This window comes from Perna viridis, chromosome 12, assembly GCF_037379345.1.
Source record: "Perna viridis isolate PV_CMFRI_1.1 ecotype Kerala chromosome 12, ASM3737934v1, whole genome shotgun sequence".
NCBI classification, from domain to species: domain Eukaryota; kingdom Metazoa; phylum Mollusca; class Bivalvia; order Mytilida; family Mytilidae; genus Perna; species Perna viridis.
The window spans coordinates 37,212,076-37,240,040 of NC_142456.1; the positions used below are offsets into that span (position 1 = coordinate 37,212,076).

A 27,965-nucleotide genomic window follows, 5' to 3' on the forward strand; every position below is an offset into this window, starting at 1 on the left:
TAGTTTATAGCGGTTCAATTTTAATATTTTTTTTAATTCATATACTAGATTGAAACATAAAATGTGAAATGCAAATTCATATAAGTTGTTAATGAACAACGTTAATTTTCATTATCAAAACTGAGTTTGTAATTATACAAACTTTCGCAGAAACTTGATTTTTGGAAACAGTCAAAAATGTTTTTTAGATTAGTCATGTTTAATTGCATTTAGATCCAGTCGACTTCATGGAGTATGCTATGGTCGTATGGCGGAATGTTAGCACCCAGCCTGCTGTTCATAAAATGTAACGCATCCATCCCATTTAAAATAGATAAACTTTCAATCTCCTGATCAACTATTTCGCAAGTTTTATCATCCTGTAACTCTTCCTGAAAATAATCAGATACAAACCACGTAAATAAATGTTAGATGTAACATGTTAGTTTAACACTACGTGTCAAGTGAATAACTATTCATATGCTATGACATGTGTTGCTTTTGGGAATAAACAATGTGATTCTTCTCAAAATAGTAGTTTTTCATTTATGTACAGAATCTCCCATAATAGAGGAGCTAATTTTACATGTACAATGTACATATTTGTATATATCGTAATTTTGTCTTACAAACATAGTTATTATAGGTATTAGATATGGTTCCGTAAAACACAGATGATGAGTCTTTTTGATTTCATATGTCTTAAGGATTAAGACCAAGGGTACGGGACACAACTCTTGAAATTCGTGATATGTTTGTAACATATTCATTTTCACCAAAGTCTTTCAACCTTTCCTTTGCAATAGAATAAAATTCATCCAAGTTGCTTTGATGCTAACTAGAGATTGATGTAAAATGTTGAATACACTCATTCCAATGATTTGTAAGAGTTGTGTCTCTTACCCTAGGTTCTACCTCGTTAAGTTGCTCCTTGATGAATTCAGTATTGTAAAATTGAGACTGACATGAATATACAAAAAATCGCATAAAATTATTTGTTACATAATGGTTGTGAACCGATAAAAATAATCATAACAGATAATTATTGCAGTCAATAGTTTCTGATTCAAGGATCGATGTTTAAAACATACCCTGCGAGAGTATATGTTCCTTAGCGACACTTATTAATGATAGTATGTTTTTTTATTTTATTTAATACAGTTAAACCTGAATAACCTGAACCCTTTGTGGACTTTTGATTTTTTTCCGTTAAGACAAGTGTTCGATTTATCAAGGTTCAGGATAGGTTTTACTATACCTGAGCTTTATTATCTTTGCCTCTTGTTCATAATTTACTAACCACTAAACCTAATGAAATATAACAATATTAGTCATTGTTGTATACATGCATAGTCCCTTAACAAACGTACCTGGTATAATTTGATCACGACTTGAACTCTCTTTTTGAAGTGTTGAATAACCGTTACTATTGTAGTTCCACCAAAAATTGTTCCCAACACGGCTGAAAGAATTGTTAAAATTATTCCGATTATATTAGGCTTCACTCCTTGTTCATTGTAATAATGTATGTTGGAAGAATTTGTTGATATTGCATCGTCATAAATGTTGAAAGAATTTGTTGAAATTGCATCGTCATAAATGTTGAAAGAATTGATCAATATCGTCTCTCCATGGCTACCAGTGCTTATGTTGACCGTTTCTCCACGGCTATCGGTATTTATATTGGTGATATATTTTGATATGGTTACCAGAAAAATTATCGGTTTTGCTGGCGAATAGTCTAAATCTGAAATTTTAACTAGAAAATACAAAATTATCATTAATTGTAGCTTTACCTATGAATCATTCAAAAATAGTCAATAAAGCGATAGATTTAGGGTAAGGGACACAACTTTTACAAATCATTGGAATGTTTGTATTCAGCATTTTATACCAATCTCACATAAGTAACTTTGACTGAATTCATTCTGTTTCAAATGGAAGCTTCATAGGCTTTGCTGAAATTGAATATGATACAAACATATCACTGATTTCAAGAGTTACGTCCCTTAATCTAGGTCTACCTCCTTAAGTAATTCATTCTTTCACATAATATGTTTAATATGTTTGACTATAAACCGTACTTAATTCCTTAAATTTAACACCAAATTTTGTTCTGGAAGTTTGGTTGGCAGATCTTGACTGTTAAAGTTTAGTAAGAATCTTATATGAAATAATGCAATATTTCCTATCAACATGTATGAAACAAATTTGAGTTATGCTTCTTTGGATAGGTTAATGTCAAGATCTATTTATATAGAGTGTGAAGGATATTGAAAAGGCGACTAGTAGAAAACCTGTTCCACTAGATATTTTTAGATCTGCCAGGTAGTCAGGTGGTGAACCTGATCAATTTGCACCTGGACAGTTGTTGAAGGCAGATGATTATGAGTATTTAGGTTGGAAGTTTGGAGGAAATATTGCCAGAGATGTGCATTTCCACATCAGGAATGATATTGACATAGCATATATTCAGTGGGTGTCATGCTCACCAGAGTGATATGAACTCCCAGGTAAAATATTATTTCAAGGTGATCCAACCCCATTCATTTTTTGTATTTGAGAATTTCGCGTGGAATATGGTTGATTTTCGGTTTGTCAGTTTTGTAAATATGGAGCATACGGTTGTCAAATTTGTATTATTGGCGGTTTTCATTGTGTAGATAGTTTCGGTTCTCAGACCTTTTTGTTCCTTTCACAGGGGACTATGGTTAGAGTTGGCCTTTGTATCCATTTATTATGTACAGCTATAAGTTGGAATATACATTTAAATAGAGCTCATTACAGCTGTGCTATATGGAAATTATTTGGAATTACAAGAATTACAACTATCAATGTGTTCAGTTTGATAAAACTTGTGGTTGAAATGGAGAGTGGTTATAGTTTTAAACTGTCATAATATTTACAAGCCTTTTGGGATATTATTGTTATATATACTAGTCCGTTTGTAGTAATGAATCGAATAATATACTTAATTCAAAATAATACTGTCATGATGAGCTAAACAGAATTGTGATATTTTGAACATTGATATCGACTGTGATATAAACTAGATATAAACTTGATATTTATTTATTTAAATTCTTATATTTTAATTAAGTGTATTTATTTAGTCTGCTTTGTGTCTTTTTGTGGTGTACTGTTGTGATGGTGTGTGAGTGAAGTGTAAGTTGAGAATGGTCGTACGTGTGTTTTTGCCTTGTGTTTATTTATTTGTCTTGTGGTTGTGGTGTAAATAAATGTATTTTTTTTATTTGGTTTCTAATTTGACAGATCTCAGACTCTGATTTAAATTAAAACGGTTGTAAGAACCCAGATGTTGATTCCCACTTCATTACAACATTAGTGGCAATAAATAATCAAATAAGACATTAGTCCTAAGCAAACAACGTTTGAAGGTAATACTAAATGGATCGATAAAATATATTTAAACTACAAAAGATTTAATTAGCAAACACTGATGGACCCTCATTTCAGATAAAAAAAACATAATTAGCACTTATATTATTTACCTGAACAATCTTCTGTTGTGCTTTCTTTATAGGAGCAGAGACATTGTAATCCGTCCTCAGCAAAGTGATTGTATATTAGTCCTTTTTCCCCTTTATCAAAACAAGAAAAAAATAGTCATCATAATATTCATGAATAACTTGTACACTCTACTCGAAATGACAATTTCTTGTACATTGAATTCGGTCTAAACTGAATGAAATAAATAATCCGAAAAACTGTCTGAAGTGACTAGTGCCTTAAAAATCAAACCAATTAAAATGTTCAGACGTTGTTTTCATTGTACAGTATTGAAACAATAGGGGGACTGTTTCAATAGCATTTGATATTTTGTTACATTGGAAAGGTTTCTTCATTGAATCGACTCTACCACGAATATTTGCAGAATTTTACAGCGTTTCAAGATGCACAAGAACTAGTTTAATATTCCTAACTAAACCCATTTTAGGAGATGGCTTTTCAGGGTTGAGTTTAAAAAGGTTTAACAGTAATGTATATAGTACCTGAACCGATTCGTGCAACTATAATTGCGATCGTTTAACATCTAATCGGTCACCGGTTACTCGTTACCATTTGGTCAACGTTTATTTAGTCAGCGGTCATCGATTCTTCAAATAGTTGTATGGATCGGGTTATGGACTGTACATGGACTTTGTGTAGCCCGTTACATTTAGGTGTTTTTGTTCAAAATGATCTTTAACAAAATTTTCCTATTTGCTCGTTTTTACAGACTTTAGTTTCCCGTTTTAAGTACAGCTATGCAAAAAAACCAGGCAGAAGCTTTTTATTAAACAGCAAAAAATATATGTATCAGATAAAAGGAAATGAACATAGGAAATGTATTTGAACAGTTTCATTGATTATGAAGAGATATGATGAATCACTATCTGCCTGGCTTTTTAGTCACAACTATACTAAATTAGTCGTTTATATTAATATCAGAGGGGATGTAGAACATGCTTGTTAAACTAATCAAATTCATGTTAAGTAGCAGCCTTTACAAAAATAGAGATTCATGCATATTAAAAACCCACCAAATACAAATTTATTTCTCATTCAGTAATGGATATACATATATATAGACCACAAAACCGGTCTTAATTGTCATTTGGTTGTTGCGCCTTTGAGATAAAAGTTGTATAAGTCGTGTATACATTATCGACTTGCAAGAGTTACCTCTCTTGATTAGGTTTGATTTGGTTGATTTTAGTGGAAGATACATTTATTGTTTTCAAAACAAATGCAGATCTCAAAACAAAAATTACTAAATAAAAATATCATAAGAATAATTAGTAAGTGAACAATTGCCATGTTTAAAAGATAAAATGGAACTGAATACAAATAAAATATAAATAAAACATAAAAATATCAAAGAATATGAACAAAACATCGTTGGCTTGTAGAGGTTTTGTAAACTTCGGACATCTTTAGCGTAGGCAGTCTCTGAATTTATATGGACTGGTACCCAATATTTGTTGCAGAAAGAGTAAGAAAACAAATAAGCAAATTTAGTTTATCACCTTGTAGTTGGACTTTGAAAATAAAAATACATATATTTTATATGAAATTAGCACTTTCAGAGTCATTGCTTCTAACGTATTTGATTGGAGAAGGATATGTCCAGAATACAAACGTATTTTATAAAAGACTGATACAATAACGTAACAATAGGCTACACGTGAACTGATAAAGTATTTAGTATTTATTTCACCATACACTTCCACTGCTTTTGTCAATGCCTGCAATTTATTTGACTTTGAATGTTATAACTAGTTTTCACGTACAGAGTTAGTGTACGTGACATTTAAAAAAAGCACAATGTGAAAATTCGCATACCTGTGCAATTAATAATAATGTGTCCTGCTTCCAATAAACAAGAAACTGTATTCAAATGATTGAAGAAGCCATAACACCCATAATCATTGACCTCAATCGTTTGTAAAGCTGTTGTGATAGAACTAGTGAGTACAGAATCTCCTATCTGTTTATTTAAATGTCCATCTAGGCAGGTACAGTCATGACACGGGATACAATGTCTGCAAAAGAAGGTCATCCGGGGACAAAGACCAGACATGATAAACACAGCAAAGAATATAAATAAACCAAAATAATACATTCAAAATTACAAATGTAAATGAGCATCTCGGACTCCACTAACAACAAGCAATCTAATAAATGCAGTTTCAGAAAATAGTTTCTATTGCCTATAATCTAAATATGATATGACGTATAAACAACGTCAGTGATATTTGCTGAGGTTTATATGTATAAGGAATACAAGAAATATACTGTAGTTGAAAAATTAAAACATTTGATAATAATGTACAGTGTTTAACTTGGAAATCAAAACATCATTAAATGTACATTGACTTGAACTTAACTGAACTTCTTTTGGACGATAGACATCTGTTTGGATTCATGAATTTTTTAAACTTTTTAAAGAATGACAGGAAAAAAATACGGTTTTAAGAGATTTTTGGTTTTTCAGGGAATCGCTTAAGACATTTTTCAATGTGCATTATATATTTTTTTATCATTTTTGTCGCACATTGGCTTCTAACAATCTTATAATAGTATTTAAGCATTATTATCAAACAAGAATATGCATGTAATGGGTCGATTCACAAAAAGACACGAGCCGAAACTATATCTAGGTGTATCCTCTTGTAGTTCTGTGTAGCATTCTTTTTATATGTAAAGTGATCAAAACAATATAATCAAAGGACAACGTCTAGATAGGACGAACAATACTACATGGCATTATCTATAGAAAATGAAAAGTGAATAAGCCATGCGTACTCTGAAAACTGGAAGCATCAACCAGGTGCCCTCTAGGGTTGATATACAGCCCTTGAATGTTACAAATGTCTGACTTACACTTCATATCATCCGTAAATGCCTATTGCCGTCATCTCCATTCCCTATAGAAGCCCAATCTTATTATTTAATTTTGAAACATACGATTTTATTATAATAACTTTTTTTAAATTCCTATTTCCCAAAACAATACCCATTAAAATGCAACATTTGTTATTAAATAGAATTTCATTGGATAACTTCATAAATTTCAGGACGTCGATTCAACCATTTACTGATACAAATTTTATCACATGCACGTCTTGAGATTTTTTAAAGTTATTTCGACAAAATATTTGTAACACTATAATGCAGATAACCTCAGAGTTTTGAAAATTTGTCATCGGCAATATGGCGTCTCTAAATATTTATATATTGTCTTTGTTCCATGTATTCACGTTCAACCATTCTACCACTGACGCTTTGAAATTTTTTTAACCGATAAACAAAACAATCATCTCCTAATTCGTTACCCAATTAATCCGTCGTCAGATTTTTTTCTACTATCTACATAGTTCTTGGTAGAGATTCCTCATACTTTGTAAGGAATAATTCCAAATCATCTTCTAAATATATAAAGGAAGATGTTTACAAAAGCCAGATATTTAATCGACAACATATGTGTCCAGTATATTGGACATGTTTTTCAACAAACGGTCGGCATTCCAATGGGAACAAATTGTGATCCTTTACTTGCTGATCTATTCCTTCACTCTTATGAGGCTGAATTTATAGCTGATCTGATCAGAAAGAAAACATATCGTTTGGCTAGATCCTTCAATCTCAGTTTCCGCTATATAAATGACGTATTATCTTTAAACAATCCTAATTTCGGGGATTTGATACATCGCATATACCCAAAAGAACTTGAGATAAAGGATACAACAGACACTGTGAAGTCAGCCTCATATCTTGAGCTACACTTAGAAATCGATGGTAAAGGAAAACTATTGACCAAACTTTACGACAAACGTGATGACTTCATTCAGAATTGTCAACTTTCCTTTCATCTGTGGCAACATCCCTTCAGCACCTGCGTATGGAATGTTCATATCACAACTCATACGTCATGCCAGAAACTACGCAAACTTTTTGTATCGCACTAGACCCCTAACAAATAGGCTCCTGGAACAGGATTATGTTGCTACAAGATTGAAGTCATCACTATAGAAGTTTTATGGTCGTCATCATGAACTCGTGGATTGTTATGGTATATCCATCTGCACCATGAAATTGATTTATTCAACGGATCATAGTTTTCCTTTCCTCGTTTGTCTACCCCGGACTTGACTTTTTATGAGCAACTCGGCGGGTGTTTCTAGAAAAGCAGAGGACGCTTACCCTACGGGTGCACCTGGTCTATGCTCCCAGTTTATAGTGGAGTCCGAGTTGCTCATTTGCTATTGTTACTTTGTATGTATGATTTTAGGTACTTTATGTTCTTTGTTGTGTATGCCTCTTTTCCATGTCTGGTCTTTGTCCCTGGATTACATTTGTTTGATTACCGCTATAACTTTGGTTCCCTTGATTACTCTAATAAACCATAAACTTAGTAGATTCTCCCTAACAGGTTTATGTTCGTGTCTACGTACGAAAAGAATAATAAGATAAGTGAACAAAAATGTGCATTTAAAAGCTGTAAAAAGAATTAGATACGAAAAAAAAAACAAAACAAAACCCACAACAAAACAAATAAAACGTTTTAAACCAAAGAAAATGGCAAAAATGTTCGGTCTAATGGCATTTGATAGGCGCGAAAGATACCTTAATATCCGAAAGCACTGTCAACCGAACCAGACTTCGATTTGATCATGACAACAGTAGCTACTTACAAATACTGGTGTAAAGTAGAAGTTACTATCATTTGAAACGATATCTTTGTGACTTTGTTACCACTAAAGTATCTGGAACGAAATAATCGCATACTCATTTTATTAATTGATTTTATTTATTTGTTATTTTTCAAAATTAATTACTGTTTTAATGTTTGAGGTTAGAAATATAAGAGTTTGTGTACTTGAAATAAATGAACATGGGTCATATGAGTTAGGTGGAACGGTGGGAAAAGGGTCGAAAATAGTTTTAAGGTCTCCCTAATTCTACACTTAGAGTGTTTGATGTTTCTATGAATGAATGCAATGTGAGAGAGATTGTAAGTAAGTTATCATCGAGTTAATGACACCTATATTGCAAGTGTAAAATACTTAGTAAGAATGAAAGTTGTAAGTGCAGAAAAAAAATGAAAGTGAGGTTGCAAGTGTCCTATTTCAACGACACGCATCAATAATTACAAATGTAAATCAATCATGCATGTGTTTTGTAAATATATGGTTTTTCCTTGAAATGATCTTTGCAAATTGTTTGTACATGTTATAATATGCATAGACTAACTTTGTACATGTTGTAACATGTATTTCTTGGGTAATACAAATTATAACATGTACGCAGTTTTGAGCATGATATAACATGTACGAAAATACAACTTGTATTCAACAAATATATGTTTTTTCATCCAATCGATACTTAAAAGGTAACTGTTTTGTATTTCAAGCTATTAGTTGACCCATATTGAACGCTTTACAAAGTCCTACCTCAATTAAAATATTTCGTTCATCAAGATTTTGGATTTACCTAGGAGATTTATAACCTTGGTACATTAGGTATCAAAATAAGCTAATTTAGGAGAGAAAAAATCAGTTAGTTACAATGAAACATCTTCATCATGTTCATTGTCAACGAGTAGGTCAGCCATTTTTATCGTTATACAAATATTTTGACCGCTTCAGCAGACCCAATTAAAATCAATATTCATTTAAAATATCGGGTAAAACATTGTATAAATAGTTTTAACGCGCTATTTTCTGTAACGTTTTGGCTAAATAAAATAAAAAAGGGCGAATCTTGCTAAAAAAATAACACCAAAAATCAATAATGTAAACAAATAGTTTATGATTTATTAAAGAGTAATCAAGGGAACCAAGGTTATAGCGGTAATCAAAAGAATGTAATCCAGGGACAAAGACCCGACATGGAAAAAAGACATACAAACAAAGAACATACAGTGACTAAAACCATACATACAAAGTATGTTGCGGTTAGAATGCTGTTATAATTCTAATGAGCTATTTGAATTCATTAGCAAAAAAAAAAAAAAAAAAAGAAAAATTAAAAAATAACAAAATAACAAATAACAAATAAAAGATAAAAAAAAAAGAAAGATTATATGGGAAAACAAAAGATTTAGGGATAAAGACCAGACATGGATAAGAGACACACACAACTAAGAACATAAAATAACCATTCAAAGTAACAAAAGTAAATGAGCAATTAAGACTCCATGGACGAGGTGCATCGGTGGATTAAGCCTCCTCTTTTTTTAAGAAACACCCACAAATTTGCTCATAAAAAGTCGTCCGGTGTACAAGATATCAATTATATAATAGGAAGGGTTCGATCCAATGATTTGGTAAAATAGATTCCAGGATATCATTTGCTCATTATGCCAAAATATTGCACAAAATTAATACAATTTTTCAACAAAAATTTTGGATAGTTCTAAACTCGGTACCTTCATCATTACGTGTATATGATTACATGAACTGTACAGCACTTGTTTCGGGAAAACGTCCCATTTTATGGTAAATGGGGTGGGGATTTTGAATGGGGAGGATAGGGATATAGGGAAATGTTTTTCAAAGTATTTATTGATATGATAAATGCATTGAATTAAAAACCAATTTGAATTTTTAAAAATTTGAAAACATTATTTTTAATTTGTCAGTATTATAATTGATAAAGAAAAATGAAATGCACAATCGAATATGATGTGCCTCAATACACTTTAGACCACAGCCATGGTAAAAAAAAGTGATGAACATATGACCAACATTTCGTGCAAGACAAAGGCTGCCTCTGTCCAAATATATGAAGAAATTAGGCATATTAGAATCGAAATAAATCACGGAAACTGCATTTTATCATTGTTTACCACGGGATAGCCATTTATGCCGTTATTTAACCACCATTTATTGCTCGAGGAAAACAATGCGACATAAATGTCCAGCCCGTGGTAGGACAATGATAAAATTTCCGTGAATCATTTCTTAATCAAATATGCCAACATAAGACACTGCTGGAATTTTTTCTTGAATTTTTGAATGTTTCCGCCAACTTGACCAAAGATGGTTTGTGATTTCTATATATTACTTTGATCGGAGTTGAGGTCGGTAAAGATAAATTGAAAAACAAAACAGTGTCTAATGTTGGCATATTCAATGTACAATTTGCAGATTTCATTACTCTGGACATCATATTTTCAATCATTACAACATGATATGCTTACTAATGTAATTGAACATGCTAAATGTTCTACTTAACATTCTAAACACCAATAAACAATTCTCATATCAAATGTGAGATTTCATGTCATGCAAGGGGCCACACATGTTCCTTTCCGGGCAATTGGGACACTGGCAAACTTGTTAACATACCTTGTTTTATTACAGTAGCACTGTCTTTGGACACAGAAAAGCAAGTTAAAGGTTACAATGAAATGAAAGGGAAATAAGTTATCTCCATTTAAGGATGAAATTGCAAAGCATTTTATATAATGTATTCTTCAAATGCAATGTCTATAATAAAAATAATATTTTGAATAAGATTTCATGGAAAGAGTAATGAAGGGAACCAATATATCAAAAGAATGTAATCCAGGGACAAAGTCCAGACATGGAAAACAGACATACACAACAAAGAACATAAAGTAACTAAAATAATGCATACAAGGTAACACAAGCAAATGAGCAACTCGGTCTCCACTTAAAACCGGGAGCATGGATATGGATCAATGTGGAAAAAACGTGTTTTTCTTTTCACAATGATCGATTCCCCGCCTGATTCTTATATAGAATAGCACTTAATTATTGCTTCAACAATTCATCGTTAAATGAATCGTTCAATTTAAATCTGAATACTATTGTTTTATTTTTCGGTACTTATCTTTCGATGTTTCCCTTACTCAATATAACTCAACTTTATGTCCCGGTATTGCCATCAATATATTAACTATTTTAGCTCATTTGTTGATTCCGAAATAAAACCAAATGAAACCTCAAATTAATTTGTTTTGTTTTGATTTGTTTTGTTTTGTTTTGTTTTGTTTTTTATTTTGTTTTGTTTTTGTTTTTTGTTTTTGAAGGTTTAAAGTATGAGGAAATGAAAGTACTTAGAATAAATTATCCCCTAACCTAAATGTGAAATGAGTCCCTTTAAGGTAGTAGACCTGGGTAAATGACGGTTATCCATATAGAAAAAAAGGTTTTTAGACACTAGAATTTTTAATGACTCCTGATATCCAAGTTTAAAATGATATTGATGTAAAATTGAAGCAACTCAAAGCATATGTTTTACTTCTAGAACAAAGATGTCAGCCTCAAGCAACTTTCTCTTTGTAAACTAGAAAATTGAACTGTTAATTGATTGTTTCAAATGGGTATATTAGGAAAGCATTCATTAATATGTAGACACCATGACTTCTATTGCATATCATGATTCCTGCAGATAAAATATTCATACCGAAATATGAAATATGTCAATATATTGTATGTCATAACTTGACATGAATGAGCAAGTGTGGCTAACGATTTAGCTTGCAAGTATAATAAATCATACATATCCTTCAGAGTTGAAATAGATCCTTTCTTAGAATGCCTTACGAAATGTCTAACTCTCTTTTTTTATTATGTAGCTGCGTTTATCATGGATTCTACCAGTATCTAACTGTGATCATCATATAAATTTGTCTCATTATGCATAAATGAATATTTGTGTGACATTATTTTGCATCAAGCTGTGTTTGGCAATGCCCTTTATGAAAATAATCAAAATTTGATAATGACTAGGCTGACCTTATTTAATACTTACATGATCTGAAACATTAACTGACCTTAACTGAAGATCGTTTAAATATTAAGAAGAAACATTAACTGATCTTTAAATGAAGATCGTTTGAACAGAAAGAAAAAAATGATTTTGGGTGATCCATTAACCTGTGTACGGTTACAATTTCCAAGTAAGAGAATTAAATTCCTTTCGTTTTCTGTCAGCTTCATTAAGCATGAAATTCCTTTTCCATGATAATTCTGCTATTTAACACACCACACCCTTTTTGGACCGTTGGACTGTAAGGAAGGTACAACTAAAGTACTGTCACTCTTTGTATCGTACTTTGTTTGACGCTGGGACTTACTTATAAACGAGCAAGGTAGATTTACTTATGACCTAGAGATAGCGTAATGCCTTTTTTTATCTATACAGGGTTTGGCGACCCGTTATACGATGTAGACTTGCGATTAACAAGAAGGTGTAGGACTTTAATTGAAACAAGCATTTCTTTTATTTTACGGAATTCGAAATGAACCTGACATAATTGCACAATACACATGTGCTAGGTCGCAAATGAAAGTTTTTTCTGGTATCGCAATTTGTTTTTTTTTTGTTTGGTTTTTTTTTCGGAATGGTCGGTAAAATATATTTTTTTCGCATACCCGTTTGTACCATGAGGAACCATTATTACGAAACCTTAATAAAACAAGTGATTAATCAGGAGCGTATCAAACTTATGCAATTGGAATATAACAATACTTGTACCAGAGATACACTCCTTGCTTGTATACATATTTCCGAGTTGCGTCTGATGAGAACAAAATGTGAAAATCAATAAATTTAAATGTACAGGTTTAATTGTAACTATTAATTGTAATAGTTACAAGTTCCAAAATTCCAGGAGTGAAGGTATTTTCCCCAACTACAATGCATGATACATTATTTTAAGCCCTATCTTAGACAACCAAAACGCTATATCTCCTTATTTCTGCAAGCTTGGTGAAGAAGCAGTGATAACTGACTACTATTTTACAGTCTTCAGTACGACTAAGCCAGGAAGAGTATCCCGCGAGCAAGGCGAGCATGCAACTACGAATCATCGAGGCAGTCAATGTGACGTGTTGAAATTTACTTTAGAAAGAATGGAAATAAGCATATAGTATATTCAGGAATATTATAAATTCGTATTATGTCGTAATTGTATGAAAAATATAACTTACATTGACTCCAAATAGTCCTGGGAATCGAACAGTATGTATGGCACCGATGTAAGTTTGTTGTGGGAAAAATTTCTGTAGAGTAAACACTCAAGCACATATTAAAGCAAAATATAATGTCGATGTACTGATGTGAATTAGGAATTGGACAATCCACAGACTAACATTTGAATAAGTTTAAACATTTTCCTTTCCTCGTTTGTGTACCCTGGACTTGACTTTTTACGAGCAACTCGGCGGGTGTTACTAGAAAAACCCTACCGGTGCACTTGGTCCATGCTTCCAGTTTTTAGTGGAGTCCGAGTTGCTCATTTGCTTTTGTTACTTTGTTTGTATGATTTTAGTTACCTTATGTTTTTTTTTTGCTGTGTATGTGTGTTTTCCATGTCTGGTCTTTGTCCCTGGACTATATTATTTTGATTACCGCTATAACCTGGGTTCCCTTGATTACTCTTTCTATGATATGATACTTACACATATTGTAATATCCGGTTTTTCTTAAACAAATTTGGAGGAATTGAAGCAAGTCTGTTTCCTTGAAAAGATCTATAATATATAAAAATAATTGTATATCAACATGAAAAAAATATCAACAATTCTAAATTCACGGTTATATTGTACAATTTGTTGAATTGCCATGAAGGGGACAGTAAATTCATTCCCTCGAGGCGCCCGCTATTGCTCGAGGAAACGCCAAAATCTGACCGATGGTACTAGGGAATAATAAATATTCTGTTCTTCGAAAAAAAGGGGGAAATATTTTAATATATTGAGCCATTTTCATAATCTCATTGTGTCATTGCTTTTCCTATTATAATGCTTTTATAATCCCATTGAACAATCCTCTTTTCTAATTACGTTGTCGGTATCAAGAATCAAATAGCGTAACTGCCATTGTTAATTGTCTGTTAACGTTGAATTGGATTAAAACAACGTTCAACGATTGACTCAGATAACATTAGTTCTTTAATAATCTAATGCAAATCAGAAAGAAATCGAAACACGAAATGATTACGGCACCACTGGTCAATATTAAAACTTTAAAAAACAATTAAGGGATACTTTTTTATCAAATATAAAAATAATCGAGAAGTGATATGAATACCGATGAGAAAGTGGATCCACAAAAACCCATCAATTGAGCTACTACAAGTCACCACAATATCTTCAATGATGTGTAAAACCCATACAGTAAGCTGTAAAAGGTCCAAAAACAAATGAAGTGAAACCATGCATGAAAAAACGAAAATCGACCTACTTTTGGGGGAAAAAAACGTAAAACGAATTAGAATGAGCATAAAAAATAACAACGACATGACCTCAGGTTCCTGGCTTGGGACAGGCATATAAGATATGTGGCAAGGTTTAAACATGTTTCTGAGTGTTTCACCTTGCCCTAAACTTGGGACGGTGTCAGTAACAAACAATAAATGATTGAGTACAATAGGTATCTTTTTAGCTTCATTGTTACGCTAATTTGTCGACACAGTCAAATCTATCAAAGGGCATTCAAAACAAGTTGATACGTCCTGAAATCTTGTTAAAAACACCTTCGTATTAGTTTCGGAACTGGCAGAAGTCATAAATCTGCCTTCAATGATATTTTGTGAAAAAGAAATTAATGAATTTTGTTTGAAGAGAAAAATCCAGATACACAGCCTAGATCATTTTCAAACAGAAACACATCATTTCAAATAATTGATAGGATAAAAATTGATGAAATTGTTTTAAAGGCAGAAATTGTATTGCACGGTCACTAGTGGTCGTTTTTTTTTCGTTAGTAAAACTGGTATTTTGACCAAAATGAAGTTCAATTTATCCATTAAAACATGAAGTGAATAAAACGGAATAAATCACCTTTGTCATACTTCGTCAATATGCGATATTAAGTAGCCGAATTTTCAAATATCAGTTAAAAGTAATGTACGCATGCCCAATAACTCTTAAATTCACTTTTATTTCAATTTGGAAGCAGCTACAGAGCACATTTTCTGTCTTAAAGTCATTATGATATTGTACTTTTTAGATAAAAATAGATCTAATATTATACAAACTTGACGTCTCATTTTCTACCAAAATTATTGCAACTGGATATTTTTGGAATTTATTTTTCATCAGTATAAAAGAATATATTGTTTGTTAGCGGATAATCTGCAACTGATATATGTTCGTTAACAGTGCAATTCACTAAAAATATGACTCATTTTACAAAATAAAAAATCTTGTGTTTGTTTCTTGATTCTAATGGACCTGATAGTCAAATTATCAAAGTGGTTGGTAATTTCATTCTATGTTTTACCCGGTGCCTGATTCTTACAGAGATTGATACTTTAAACATACGACCGTCAAACTCAATATTAACTTGTACAATATTGAATACTTACACAGTAATGAGTGCCCGGTTATATATAAACAAGTCATATGATAATTCTTCAAGTTGATTGTTCCTGACATATCTACCCAATTTAGAAAAAAAAAACATGATAAATGTAGATCCTATTTAATATTTTGTTCTAATTTGAAGCGCTATGTTAAAAAAAAATTGAAAATAAATAAAGTAAGATTATTTTACAACGCTAAAAAAGTATTATAGACTCTTTGATCGTTTTTGTGTTCCCATGTCCACAATTAAAAAACAAATAAGGATACATGTATTAAATGTTAATTCCAAAATTATTGCGATGTTTATGGACTTATCATTAAATCGCAATAATTAACTTTGCAATGCTTTTTTAACAACATCATACATTAAAATAATATCCTTTGGCCTAAGTGCCTCAATAGCAAAAGTATTGTAAATTTAGTATGGTAAAATAAATCATTCAAGGTGTATGCTTTTATTTTATTTCAGTTATTGGAGTGATTGTGTAATTTTTTCCCACAGTGGCCATATTTTAAAAAAAAGGGGGGTATGATCACGACAAGTACTTTAAACCAAAGTCAGAAATGTTTTGCCTCTGTATGTCTTGTTTCCTTTTCACATTTAGTTTATTTTTTTTTTAATTTTGGTGAAATTGAATATGATACAAACATATCACTGATTTCAAGAGTTATGTCCCTTACCCTAGGTCTCCTCCTTAAACAAATTACAAAAAAGTTTGGAGCGTAGTGAACTGCATGGTGTATAATGCCTGTGTACATTTTGAAAGGACGAATGGGATAAAGGTTTTGCCATGCAAGGAATACAATTAGGGTTTTGCAATAAAATGCCAGGAATGTGATGCAAATTTACCCATGCGAAGCGAGAGACGAGACAAGTTATACGCTGTAGATGATACATTTAATTGTATAAACTTTGCTTTAGTGCCAAGCTTATAATGAACTATTTATAAATACATTTTTTGAGGACAACAAAGCTTTTAACTATAAATCAAAATCGCTTTTCCTGCTTATTCAGAAAATATACGTCTAATCCAAGAATTAAAGTTAATGCTATAATAATCCGACACACTAAGTATGTAACTTAAAAGGAAACAGTTTACATACATTTGTGTCTTTAGTCATATTTTGTTAAATCGTGCCCACATTTCAACGAATGGTGAAGATGTAAACATTTCGTTTGAAAACAAATCTTTTATTAACAGAAATAGAAAACGAGGAATCAAACTTCTGTAGATACAGTTGCGATCACTTTTAACCTCTCTGAAATTTTATCAGAATATGTCAGGAAAACTGTTCTACGACAGTAGTTAGAACAGAAATCTTGACAAATCCTGACAGGGTCTGATAGAAGCAGTCCCGGGTCAGGACACATTTTGCACTATTCCCTGACAGATCCTGCCAGATATTGTCCTGGTCGTGACAAAGAAAATACGTAAAGCTGTTCTAAACTGTCATACCCATGGACAGTTCCTGACACTAAATTTTGTGTGACGTAATTTAGAACAGGAAGTCCGCGATTAATGATGGAAACCGTGCGACTAATGCAAATGAGCAAATCCGATTATGAAATGATTACAAAATTGATGGAAGAGTAATCAAGGGAACCAATTGAATTTCCAATTATATAGTTATAGTCGGAGCTCGTCGTGATCATCATCCCATGATCACTCGATGGTTGTTTATGTTCCAATTTTCGTCGATCACGGCGAATTTTTAGCAACCAATATGATTTTGAACTCTTCCAATTTACCTGAATGGTCGTATATGTAGAAAAGGAAGAAACTATAAACATTAGTTTCATATTAGTGACTGTGACACCTGTATTTAAGTAAAAATTCTAAAAATTCTGCAAAATGTATGAGTGCTAGCAGTTTTATTTTTATGATGGTATAAAACTATTGAGTAAAATGCTAATTATTTCAATATAGCTATCATGAGGAACATAAATTTTAGTAAATATTCTTAAAAATGCAAACTTTAAGTTTCCATAGGGTCTAAAGTTAATAACTAAAATGCATTGTTTTCCATAGAACAATCATGTGGGTTGCTGCTATACATATATTTGAGTCAAAGTCTTAAAAAATATTATATTTTTGCACGATATATTGGTGCAAGCACTTTTTAATTTCCATAACTTTTTTTTTATTTAAACTCAGAGGCGTAGCAGGTACGACATACATAAATGTCAGGTCAAAAATTGAAGAAAAAAAAGAAATTCAAACCAAGGATTTAGTCCTTGTTCAAAGATAGCAAGACTTTCTTCCCGTCGCACGAATCGGGATTCGGGTGCTTCGCCGTTTTTTCGGAATCCTGTACAGTTTTGTACATGTACTGTTTGTTATTTAGTCAGAGAAGAATTCTCGAACTAGTGACTGTTAGTATCTGTCAGGAACTTTTCCCATCCACTTATCTGTTCTACCTAGAACAGTTCCTGATAGGATAATATCAGGAACCATGACATATTATGACAGAGCTTGTCCAGAGCCCTGACAGATCCTGACAAGGTGTGTCGCGGGACAGAACAGTTTCTGACAGTTTGGAACTTCTATGACAGCGAATCTTGACAGAATCGAAGAAAGGTTAGAAGTGATCGCATCTGTAAATCATATTGAATGACAAGTTTGGCAATATCCTATTTTAATTGCACTTACACGTGTTTAAGGTTTGGCAAATCTTTAAATTCGTCATGTTGAAGTTGTCGAAGTTGGTTCGAACTAAAATCCCTATTAAATTAACAATAAAATACAATGTCATAATATATTTCAATAGATCTATAATTATTCTCATATTTAAAATATTTTTGTGTCATGTAACGGAAACTACACACAGGATCAGCTATAATATGAATTCTGCGTAGATGGTAGTTTAGGAAATCGCTGAAAATCGTAACTAGATTAAACTCTGAACAAGAGGGGGTTAAGTTCACGGAGAATGTTTTTTTTTGTATTTTGTAAAACATTTGTAATTTTCTCTTATTTCGCCTTTCAGACATTTTCCTGCCTGTTTATTCGTATAAAGTGCTACATTTTAAAATATTAGAACACCTGTTACCATTCTGGCCACTTTTAGTTGCAGTTTTTTTCAATATGTTAGAGTAAGTGATACCAGATTATTATCCCAGACCTCAATTTCATATTCTAAGATGGACGTATAAAGGCAGGGTATAATTTAACAAGAGGTTTTCTTTACAAAGAGCACTTGGTATTTCTAAATGCGAAATAGGACAATAATAAAAGTTCATGGTCGGAGAGATCAGTTGAAACTATATATAGTATTTATATACTGACATATAAAGTCCATTCAAACACATGCGAACAAATTAACGTAAAAATGCAAATGTTGCATTAGTGCCTTTATATACATATAGTAGAAATTTGATTTATTTATCATTTGTATGATGTGCATTGTTGTGTGTGTAAACTTGTGTCATCATTAGTATATTGCTGATTACCTGGATGTATTCGACTTCATTGTCAAAATTATAATGCAGGGTTGGTTCCATAAGCATAATGTTTGTTCGTGTTTTTTTTTAAGATCAATGTACAATATATATTGTTGATAATTGTTTTTACTTACAAACATGCTGTGTCTTTGTTGGTAATCTGTGGTACATTTGTACGGTTCTGTTCTGTGCATATGTATGATTCTATGTCCATACATTCGTGATTCGATTTTGTCAAGGGACAAATCTCAGATCTAACACTAATGAGAAGTAATGCCAATACCATGAGCCGAACATTTTTCATTTTTCCAAGACAAATATCGTTCGAAACTAAACGAAATAAGACATGTTACAGATACCTCAACCGTAAAATTCTTACATTTGCTAAATCGAAAGTCGATATGCTACAATAACATATATCACTCAGACGATTCATTCAATATTGATAAAGTTTCGTAAATAAAATAAAATTATCACTTTGAAAATGTTTTCCTAAAAAGACTCACAAAAACTACTGAGAAAAGATTTGATGAATGATAACTAATAATTTTGGATCAAACGAATACTTACAATGAAAACCAGCTCTTAATCGAACCCTGAATAACAAAAAACTGTCATTTAAAATGTATTATGAAAAAAGGTAAATCTAAACAATAAAGTAACCAATTTGAAAGTCCCACGCCATAACGTTCATTGATATTATCCATCCATTTAAATTTAAAAATTGACATCAAATAAAGAGTAATTGAACCGTCTCCTGCAACTACTGGTAGTCGTATATCACTTAAAGCAACACACCAAATACAAGTACCTTGACGATAGTTTTATTGTATTCTTTCGGTTGTTGATTTTTTTGTTCGGGGAACGGCTGTTAGGTTTTGTGCTTAAAATAATTTTTTATTTCCTTTAGTTTGTCTACTAGAAAGAAAGAAAAAGTTTAATTTGAAGGGCTTACACATGCACCATTAAAAACATATTGTAAACTAAAACCATTGTAATGTGGTAATAGTATCCTATCTAGTACTGCTCCAACTAAGAATCACATAGATATCGATGGTAAGTTGTTCATGCATATACAAAAATATTTCAGAATGCCCAACAATATAGATACTAACTTCAAAACTTAAAATTCCAGTTAAACAGCGATCAAAGGAAAATGATTACAGAAGGCATTATTTAAAGAGTCTATCGAATGCATCTAGGATATGTTTATATAATATATCAAATTAATATTTTACTATGCCCTGCACAATGTTTAGATGGAAACACATTTAAATTTTCGATTATCATTTTTAGTGACAAACATGTTGCATGATATTTTTTTTCTGTTGATCGTGCGTCACTATTTAGAATATAATATATCACTATATTCTTTCAATGTTCATCTTCAAAATTGTATTTTAATCTCGGTTGCTCCTTGTCCCTTTGATTTTTAGTTTCTGCTAGATAAATGTGAAATTTGATCAGATAATGTTTTGGTACAAATACTCTAATATTTTAGATATTTTAAGCCTAATCAATATAAAGATGCAAGCCACCATGGCGCTCTTATTTGATCAAATAATAATTTGCTAATTGGTACTGATACCTATAGACATTTTGATCTAAATAAATTAAGGACACTAGGATTCGAACGATAATGAAAAAGTACATAATATTGAATAACTAAACAAATGATATACACATCAACGAACATGAAATAACAAAAACTACAGCCACTTAGAAACAAATTTAAATGAGTAACGCGGATTCCATCAAACAGTAGAAACTCGGACCTGCATCATTGTAAGGGTAAGCGTACCATGTGTATCGGAAAGGTAGGCTGCATCTGCTTTTGTTGAAACACTCGACGGGTTAATTAACAGAATATAACGAAATCATTTGAATATGAACCAATGACATAAATGTACACAAAGTTAAAAATAGACTTCCCTAAATTGACGAACAAACGGACGTACCGATATGGATCCTTGTTTTGTTCTGTGGAATGACTGCAATTACGGTAGAAATAATGCTTAAACTTAGGTTTAACTCATTTCGATTTCATTGAAATTATAATCAAGATAAATGTAATTCCTTATCAAATTGGGCCTTTCATTTATACAACTGAAAAACGAGTTTTAATATCATACTTGCCGTTCGTTCGGTTACGAAGAACTGCATATCGCTTGGATTATGGAAGGGGAGAAACTTTTAAATCTTTATTGTCGCCCATTTTGTCTTAGCTTATTTATTTTTCTTATAGTTTATTTTAACAATTTTTCTTATATCATATTTTATAACCAGAATAAAAAAAAGAATAAAAATGTATTTCAAAATGTGTCATTTCTGTGTAAAACATTTGAAAAGCTACACATAATTTTAACATTACTCAGGCAATGTGCGGAACCATATTTCAAAGTATTGAATATCAATTAAAATGTTAGCTACTAATGATTGAAAGTCATTAACTATTGCTTAACTGAACTTATGCTCTTGATTACCGCTATAACCCTGGTTCCCTTGTTTATTTTATGACATAAACATGTAGTTCATATCTCGTTTACTGGTATCTGTCTATAAATTCGTGGAATTCAGTTTAAGTATGTTACAGTCATTACCCCTCAAGATGATTTGCGCAATTTTTTTGTACAAATGTATACCTATGTAGAGTAGACTCGACGAATGACTGCTTTGATACTATATCTATACACGAAGGAACAATATATGAGTATGATGATCTAGTGCATGTATACCACCCTCAATCCTCAATCAATATGTGTTATGTCCAACTGAATATCATTAAATTCGTGTCTGGAATTCTCAAGAACTTGTCTGGATGTATTTCCGAACGTTGTATTTTTCCCTCTCTTTTTTTGTAGGAGCTCCAGTCACCAAGGAGAAAATAATTCAAGTCGTCACAATATGGGTGAAAGGCACAAATGATCTATACCTGTAAAGGGTTATTTTAGTGAAATGGAAATATACGATGATTTTCATTTAAAATAAATATCTAATCATTTTTTTTATTTAGTTACCTGTACGCGGATACTTAGGATTCAGAAAAATTGAGGTTTGAAAACAAGAAGTTCGAATTATTTTTGGACAAACATGTAATGTAGGCAGCTACAGATTTAGACTAACAAACGTGTACGTGTAGTATTTAAAGGAAAATAGGAAATGTAAATGAAACGAAACTCTAATGAAAAAACAGTGTATTAAAAATCAATACATAGAATAGTTTTACTTTGAAAACATCATTGAATATTCCTTTAATTTACTGGAGATCTAGCTAGTTAATTGCAAGTTTACTTTGTCGTACTTCAAATTATAGGTTTGTTTTGTTTGTACATGCAGGAACAATACCAAAATAAATATGGCAAAGTAGATATTACAGCACTGCAGCAGCTACCGCAATGATCCTGACTTAGTATAGGCTTTTCAGACGAAATGGTAGGTTAAATCTAGCGTGCTAAACCTCCCTCTTCCATTGCGGCGTGACTATACCAGTGGTGATTAAAAAGCATTTGCATATACCGGTAGGGTAAGCGTCCTCTGCTAAAGGTTTAAGTTAAATGCTTCTCTTCATTCTTTGAACATTATTAAAGTAATAAATAATATATTCTCACAAATTGTATGGTCTTGAAATAAATACTTTATTTTTTGTCCGATACTTCAAATTCTCTATAACAACAAATTGATTGGAAACGCTTTAAGGCACGCATACCTTGTTCCGTTCCAATGTATAATATCTAAAATAGACTACATATGTACCCTCCCCGCTAAGATGTATGAAACTGCACCATGGCAACCGATTTGTTCATCTGGTAATAGTTTTTCATCCTTTTTTGTCTACGCGTGACACGACACTTTATTATAAACTGGATTCCTGTATAGCAGGTACTGTGTCAGGCGTTAATTTTGGCGATTGTAAGGCAAATAAGTCAGCGGATACTAAGTTGTGCTCCAAGTACCTACATGTATATTAACATTTTGCGGAATTGATTTTGGCAATTTCAGACAGACCGCTAGTACGCCACAGTTTGCACGCTGCGTACATTATCCTCCATACGATACCTAGCAAGACGGGACGTGAAACGTCTCATTCATGTTCACGTGTTTCACATGATGCAAGGTCTTAAAACGGTTGCATCATTAAACGCTGTGAATTGTATTGAGGAAAGTCGTTTTGCCAATAAAATATGTATTTTGAGCACAGCTTAAACATTTGTGTTTTCATGATAGCCAACATTTTATTATATTCAAGTTTGCATAACACAGATATTGGTGTTATATTCTAAGACAGAACCATCATTTTGTTAGAATATGAGAACACACAAATTATGAATATATATATATTTTCAATATTGGTACCATGCAGTATTATTTTTAATTGCCCCCATTCAAAGTTTTCCATAGTTTGGTGTTTATTATGATACCGGTACTTTTATTCTGCAAAAGACTATTATGGGAGCTTGCTAAAGTTGGAATCGCAAATCGAAATTAAAAAAAGGTTTATAGTAAACCTTTCTAGTGAAACTATGCTATTTTCATAAATTCTTATTAAGAAGTCGCCATAATTATTCAAATAGAATCTTCTAACCAAACAAACTTTATCTCAAGTTATTCTTCCCCAAAGTACTTTAGATAAGATAAAGAACACTGCTGACACTACTGTCATTATGAGGACAGCCTCTTGACCGACACTTTGAGATCAACGGTAAAGGAAAACTATTGACAAAAAACACGATAAACGATAAACCCGATGTCTTCTCATTTCGTATTTTTATATTTCCGTTCATCTGTTACAACATAACTGCAGCACCTGTGTTACATATCATAACTCATACGTTATGCCAGGGGTTGTCGTAATTTCGGGGACTTTTTTCAGTACCGTGCTAAACGTCTAACAATCAAGCTTGATGTAATCACTACAAAAAGTGTGTTCTTTATCATGAACTCGTGTATCGATACGGTGTATCCATCTCACCATGAAAACCGATTAATTCATTGTGTCATAGTGCTCTTTCGACTTTCTACCCTCGACTTTGCAGTAATCGGCAGGTGTTTCTAGAAAGCAAAGGAAGCTTACCCTACCGGTGCACCTGGTCCACGTTCCAGTTATCAGTGGAGTCCTATTTATTCATGTACTTGTGTTTCTGTGTACGTGTTACTTTGGTTATTTCATGTTCTATGTTGTGTTTGTCTCTTTGTCCAGTCTAGGTTTTCTCCGTAGATCATATTCGTTGAATTTTGTGCTCGCATCATGGTCCCCTTGGATACTCTTTCAAGCAACAATTTTTATTTACAGAAAAGCAAATATTCATTTCGAATGTGTTTATATTGGCTTTTAAAAAGCATAATTTTTTTTCCACATGTTCTATGTCAACATCCAATTTCACTGCAACATGTTACATACCGTGCTTTGAAAGGTGATACGCAATATTTCCATATTTCACAATGGTAGGAAATCCATGGTATTTATACTAGATTCGAGATCAGTTTGCTTTGACAAGAATTGACAAGAATTGAAAAAAAGTTTTACGACTTTTAGCCGAATATCAAGTACGTCTGGAGAAATTTTTAAATGCAAATATATTTCCCGCTTTGAATAGGGCATCTTAACGGTCTATATTTGGTATTATCAGCAAAAATAGAGAGTCTTTTGCCGAAAAGGACATGAACAAGAAGACATTAATTCTCTGACAGAGTGGTAAAAGGCCGTGGTGTCTTTAATTTTGAAACGAATGAAAGTTTTAAGTATTTCAATGAGTGCCAATGCTGCATCAGTTTTCAAAGACCCCGATGTAGCAAATACATTGTCTACTATACTTTCAAAACTTTTAACTTCTACACCCACAGCTGTCAAAGAGAGTCTGCAGTCTCAACACAACACTTGTTACTCCCGTAGTGGTATTAATTCAATGTGGATCCTGAAAAATTCGAAAGATCTTTTGGAGACAATCAGTTCAGGATAGTTATCAGAATATAATAGCATTAAAACCTATGATTTTTCAACAATGTATAGCTCTATTCCCCATACTCAGTTAAAATCTCGACTTAAAAACATTACACATCGTTGTTTTTCCAAAAAACGATGGTACACCTAGATAGAAATATATAGTTCTTGATAGAGATTCCTCATACTTTGTAAGAAATAATTCCAAATCATCTTCCAAATATAAAAAAAGATGAAACTTTTAATTGACAACATATTTGTCCAGTGTAGTGGGTGTGTTTTTCAACAAACGATCGGCATTCCTCTACTTGCTGGCCTATTCCTTCACTATTATGGGGCTGACTTTATAGTTGATCTGTTCCGACATCGTTTTGCTAGATCCTTTAATCCAGTTTCCGCTATATAGATAACCTATTGTCTTTAAACAATCCTAACTTAAGGGATTTCATTCATCGCATCTACACCAAAGAACTTGAGATAAAGAATACTACAGACATTGTGAAGTCAGTCTCATATCTTAACCTACACTTAAAAATCGATGGTACAGACCAAACTTTACTACAAACGTGATGACTTTTCATTCAGAAATGTCAACTTTTTTTCATCTGGCATCTGTCCCTTCAGCACCTGCGTATGGAGTATTCATATCACACCTCACGTTATGCCAGGGCTTCCCGAAACTACGCAGACTTTTTGTATCGAGCTGGAATTTGGACAAATCGGCTTCTGGAACAGGATTATATTGCTACAAGATTGAAGTCATCATTACAGAAATTGTATGGTCGTCATCACGAACTCGTGGATCGTTACGGTGTATCAATCTGGCCATGAAAACTGATTTTTTCAACGTGTCATGGTTTTCTTTTCCTCTTTCATCTAACACGGACTTGAATTTTCTATTAGCAACGCGGCGGGTGTTCCAAGAAAAGCAGAGGTCGCTTACCCTACCGGTGCACTTGTTCCATACTCCCAGATTTTAGTGCAGTCCGAGTTGCTCATTTGATTTTGTTACTATGTATAATTTTAGTTACTTTATGTTCTTGGTTATGTATGACTTTTTTCGGTGTCTGGCATTTGTCCCTGGATTACATTCTTTTGATTACTGCTATAACCTGGGTTCTCTTGATTACTCGTTCAGTAATTTATAATTATAATTACGACTCAAAAACCATTTTTATTGTAGTACTTTCATTCAGAGATCGAAAAATCACCACGGAAATAGAGGTTGACCATCTTTTTTTCAACTACCATCAAAAGTTTGAAAGTACCGGAGGTTTTGTATTTTTTGGTTCCGCAACTCATTTGTAATATGATCCTTTTATAATCTGAGAGAGAAAATCATCAGCTTTGTCGGCATACTAAATTGTAACCTGTCCTTTCAAAGTTTTACTTCCTTCATCTGAATAGAGTACACGATTGGTCAATCTAATGCAAGGAAATAAATAGTCCTATTTTTCTATATAAAGTAGCGCTCTGAAATCCCCGAAGTAAACAATAAAATGTAAATCGGTCTTCGGATTTCAATAAGTTCTACTTCGAAAATTCCGGTAAGGAAAATGAAACTAAATTGAGACTTACAACCCTATAACAAAACATTTTCCCAAACAATGAATTTTAAAAACAAAATAAGTCCCCCCTCCAAATAAAATAAAAATAATAACAAAAAAAAAAAATAACATTCTTCCATTGACATGACTGAAAATGTTTTTATATTAAAGATTCTAGTCTCGTTTTCTACTTGGCGTGCCTGGTTTCTAATTCATTTAAACATATGTCATAACGTAAATGCTATTCGTGGAAGATTGATTTGGTGTTTTTTCATTCAAAAATGAGCATTTAGCACTGCTACAGTGTAATTAACAATGAATAAATAATCTACTTACCATACTTGCATATCACATTGCACATACATGTTTCTTTCCTCAATATTTTAGCAAAAATGAATATAAGACTTTACGTCATATATTGAGAAACTTAAACAATATACGAACACAACAAACCATTAGCATAAAACAGCGATCGCTTAAAATAAGGTACATACAAATGAACTACTATTTATATGCAGTAAGAAGAGTTAAGTACCATTTTGTATAAGAATCAAGCAACCGGTGGCAGATCATTTTCCCTAATTCAGTTAGTTTGACTAAAATGTATTCAGTACATCTATATAACAGCCAAAAAGTTATTTAAGTTTATCCTGAAGCGTCTGTGACAGACATTTTAGACTGCTTATATAGGGGAAGAGTGTGGAAAAATTTTCCCGCCATTTTTCCATAGTGCATTTTAACTAAATTTGACCTATCAATATCTTCAAAAAGCAAATTTTACTTTTCCACTTTGATGGCAATTCCTAGTGGTTATCAGGTATAATTAATTGGTTATTTCAATAAAATCTATGCGTTTTTTTCCTTCATGTGCCATGCACACCTATTTGCCCAATTCTTAGACGGAGGTGTACTTAAAACAAATACACAGAAAACTACTTAAGAGTTATTATAACGAACATGTAACAGTACACATATGAAACTAAGGTTAATACAGACTTTTCACTTGAGAAAGAATCTGACATGTACATTATGTATAAGAAACATATTGATAAAAAAATATTTGCTCCCCCATAACCGAAAAATAATATCTACCTACCTTTCCATAAACTGGCAAACGCCCAACAATTATTTTGATGCTAACCTTGTTAATGGAAGGTAAACAGTACCTGTAACTAATATCGTTGATAAGAGTTGAATAGGAATGAACTCGA

The 27,965-nt window shown here is 32.3% G+C and overlaps 1 protein-coding gene across 1 annotated transcript; it reads right to left on the bottom strand.

Annotated features, from left to right (window-relative positions):
- Nucleotides 1–24: 24 nt before the first annotated feature.
- On the bottom strand, nt 25–27,961 carry LOC148602186 (uncharacterized). Its single transcript, XM_088555275.1, has 12 exons — nt 27,851–27,961; nt 19,840–19,865; nt 19,404–19,599; nt 18,479–18,550; nt 15,830–15,901; nt 13,920–13,991; nt 13,449–13,520; nt 8,178–8,249; nt 5,326–5,525; nt 3,492–3,581; nt 1,350–1,441; nt 25–371 (listed from the first exon to the last, which is right to left on the bottom strand). Exons 1-12 carry the CDS (start codon nt 27,856–27,858, stop codon nt 210–212), a joined length of 1,134 nt encoding a protein of 377 aa, XP_088411401.1. The 5' UTR covers nt 27,859–27,961; the 3' UTR covers nt 25–209.
- Between the last annotated feature and the right edge of the window lie 4 nt (nt 27,962–27,965).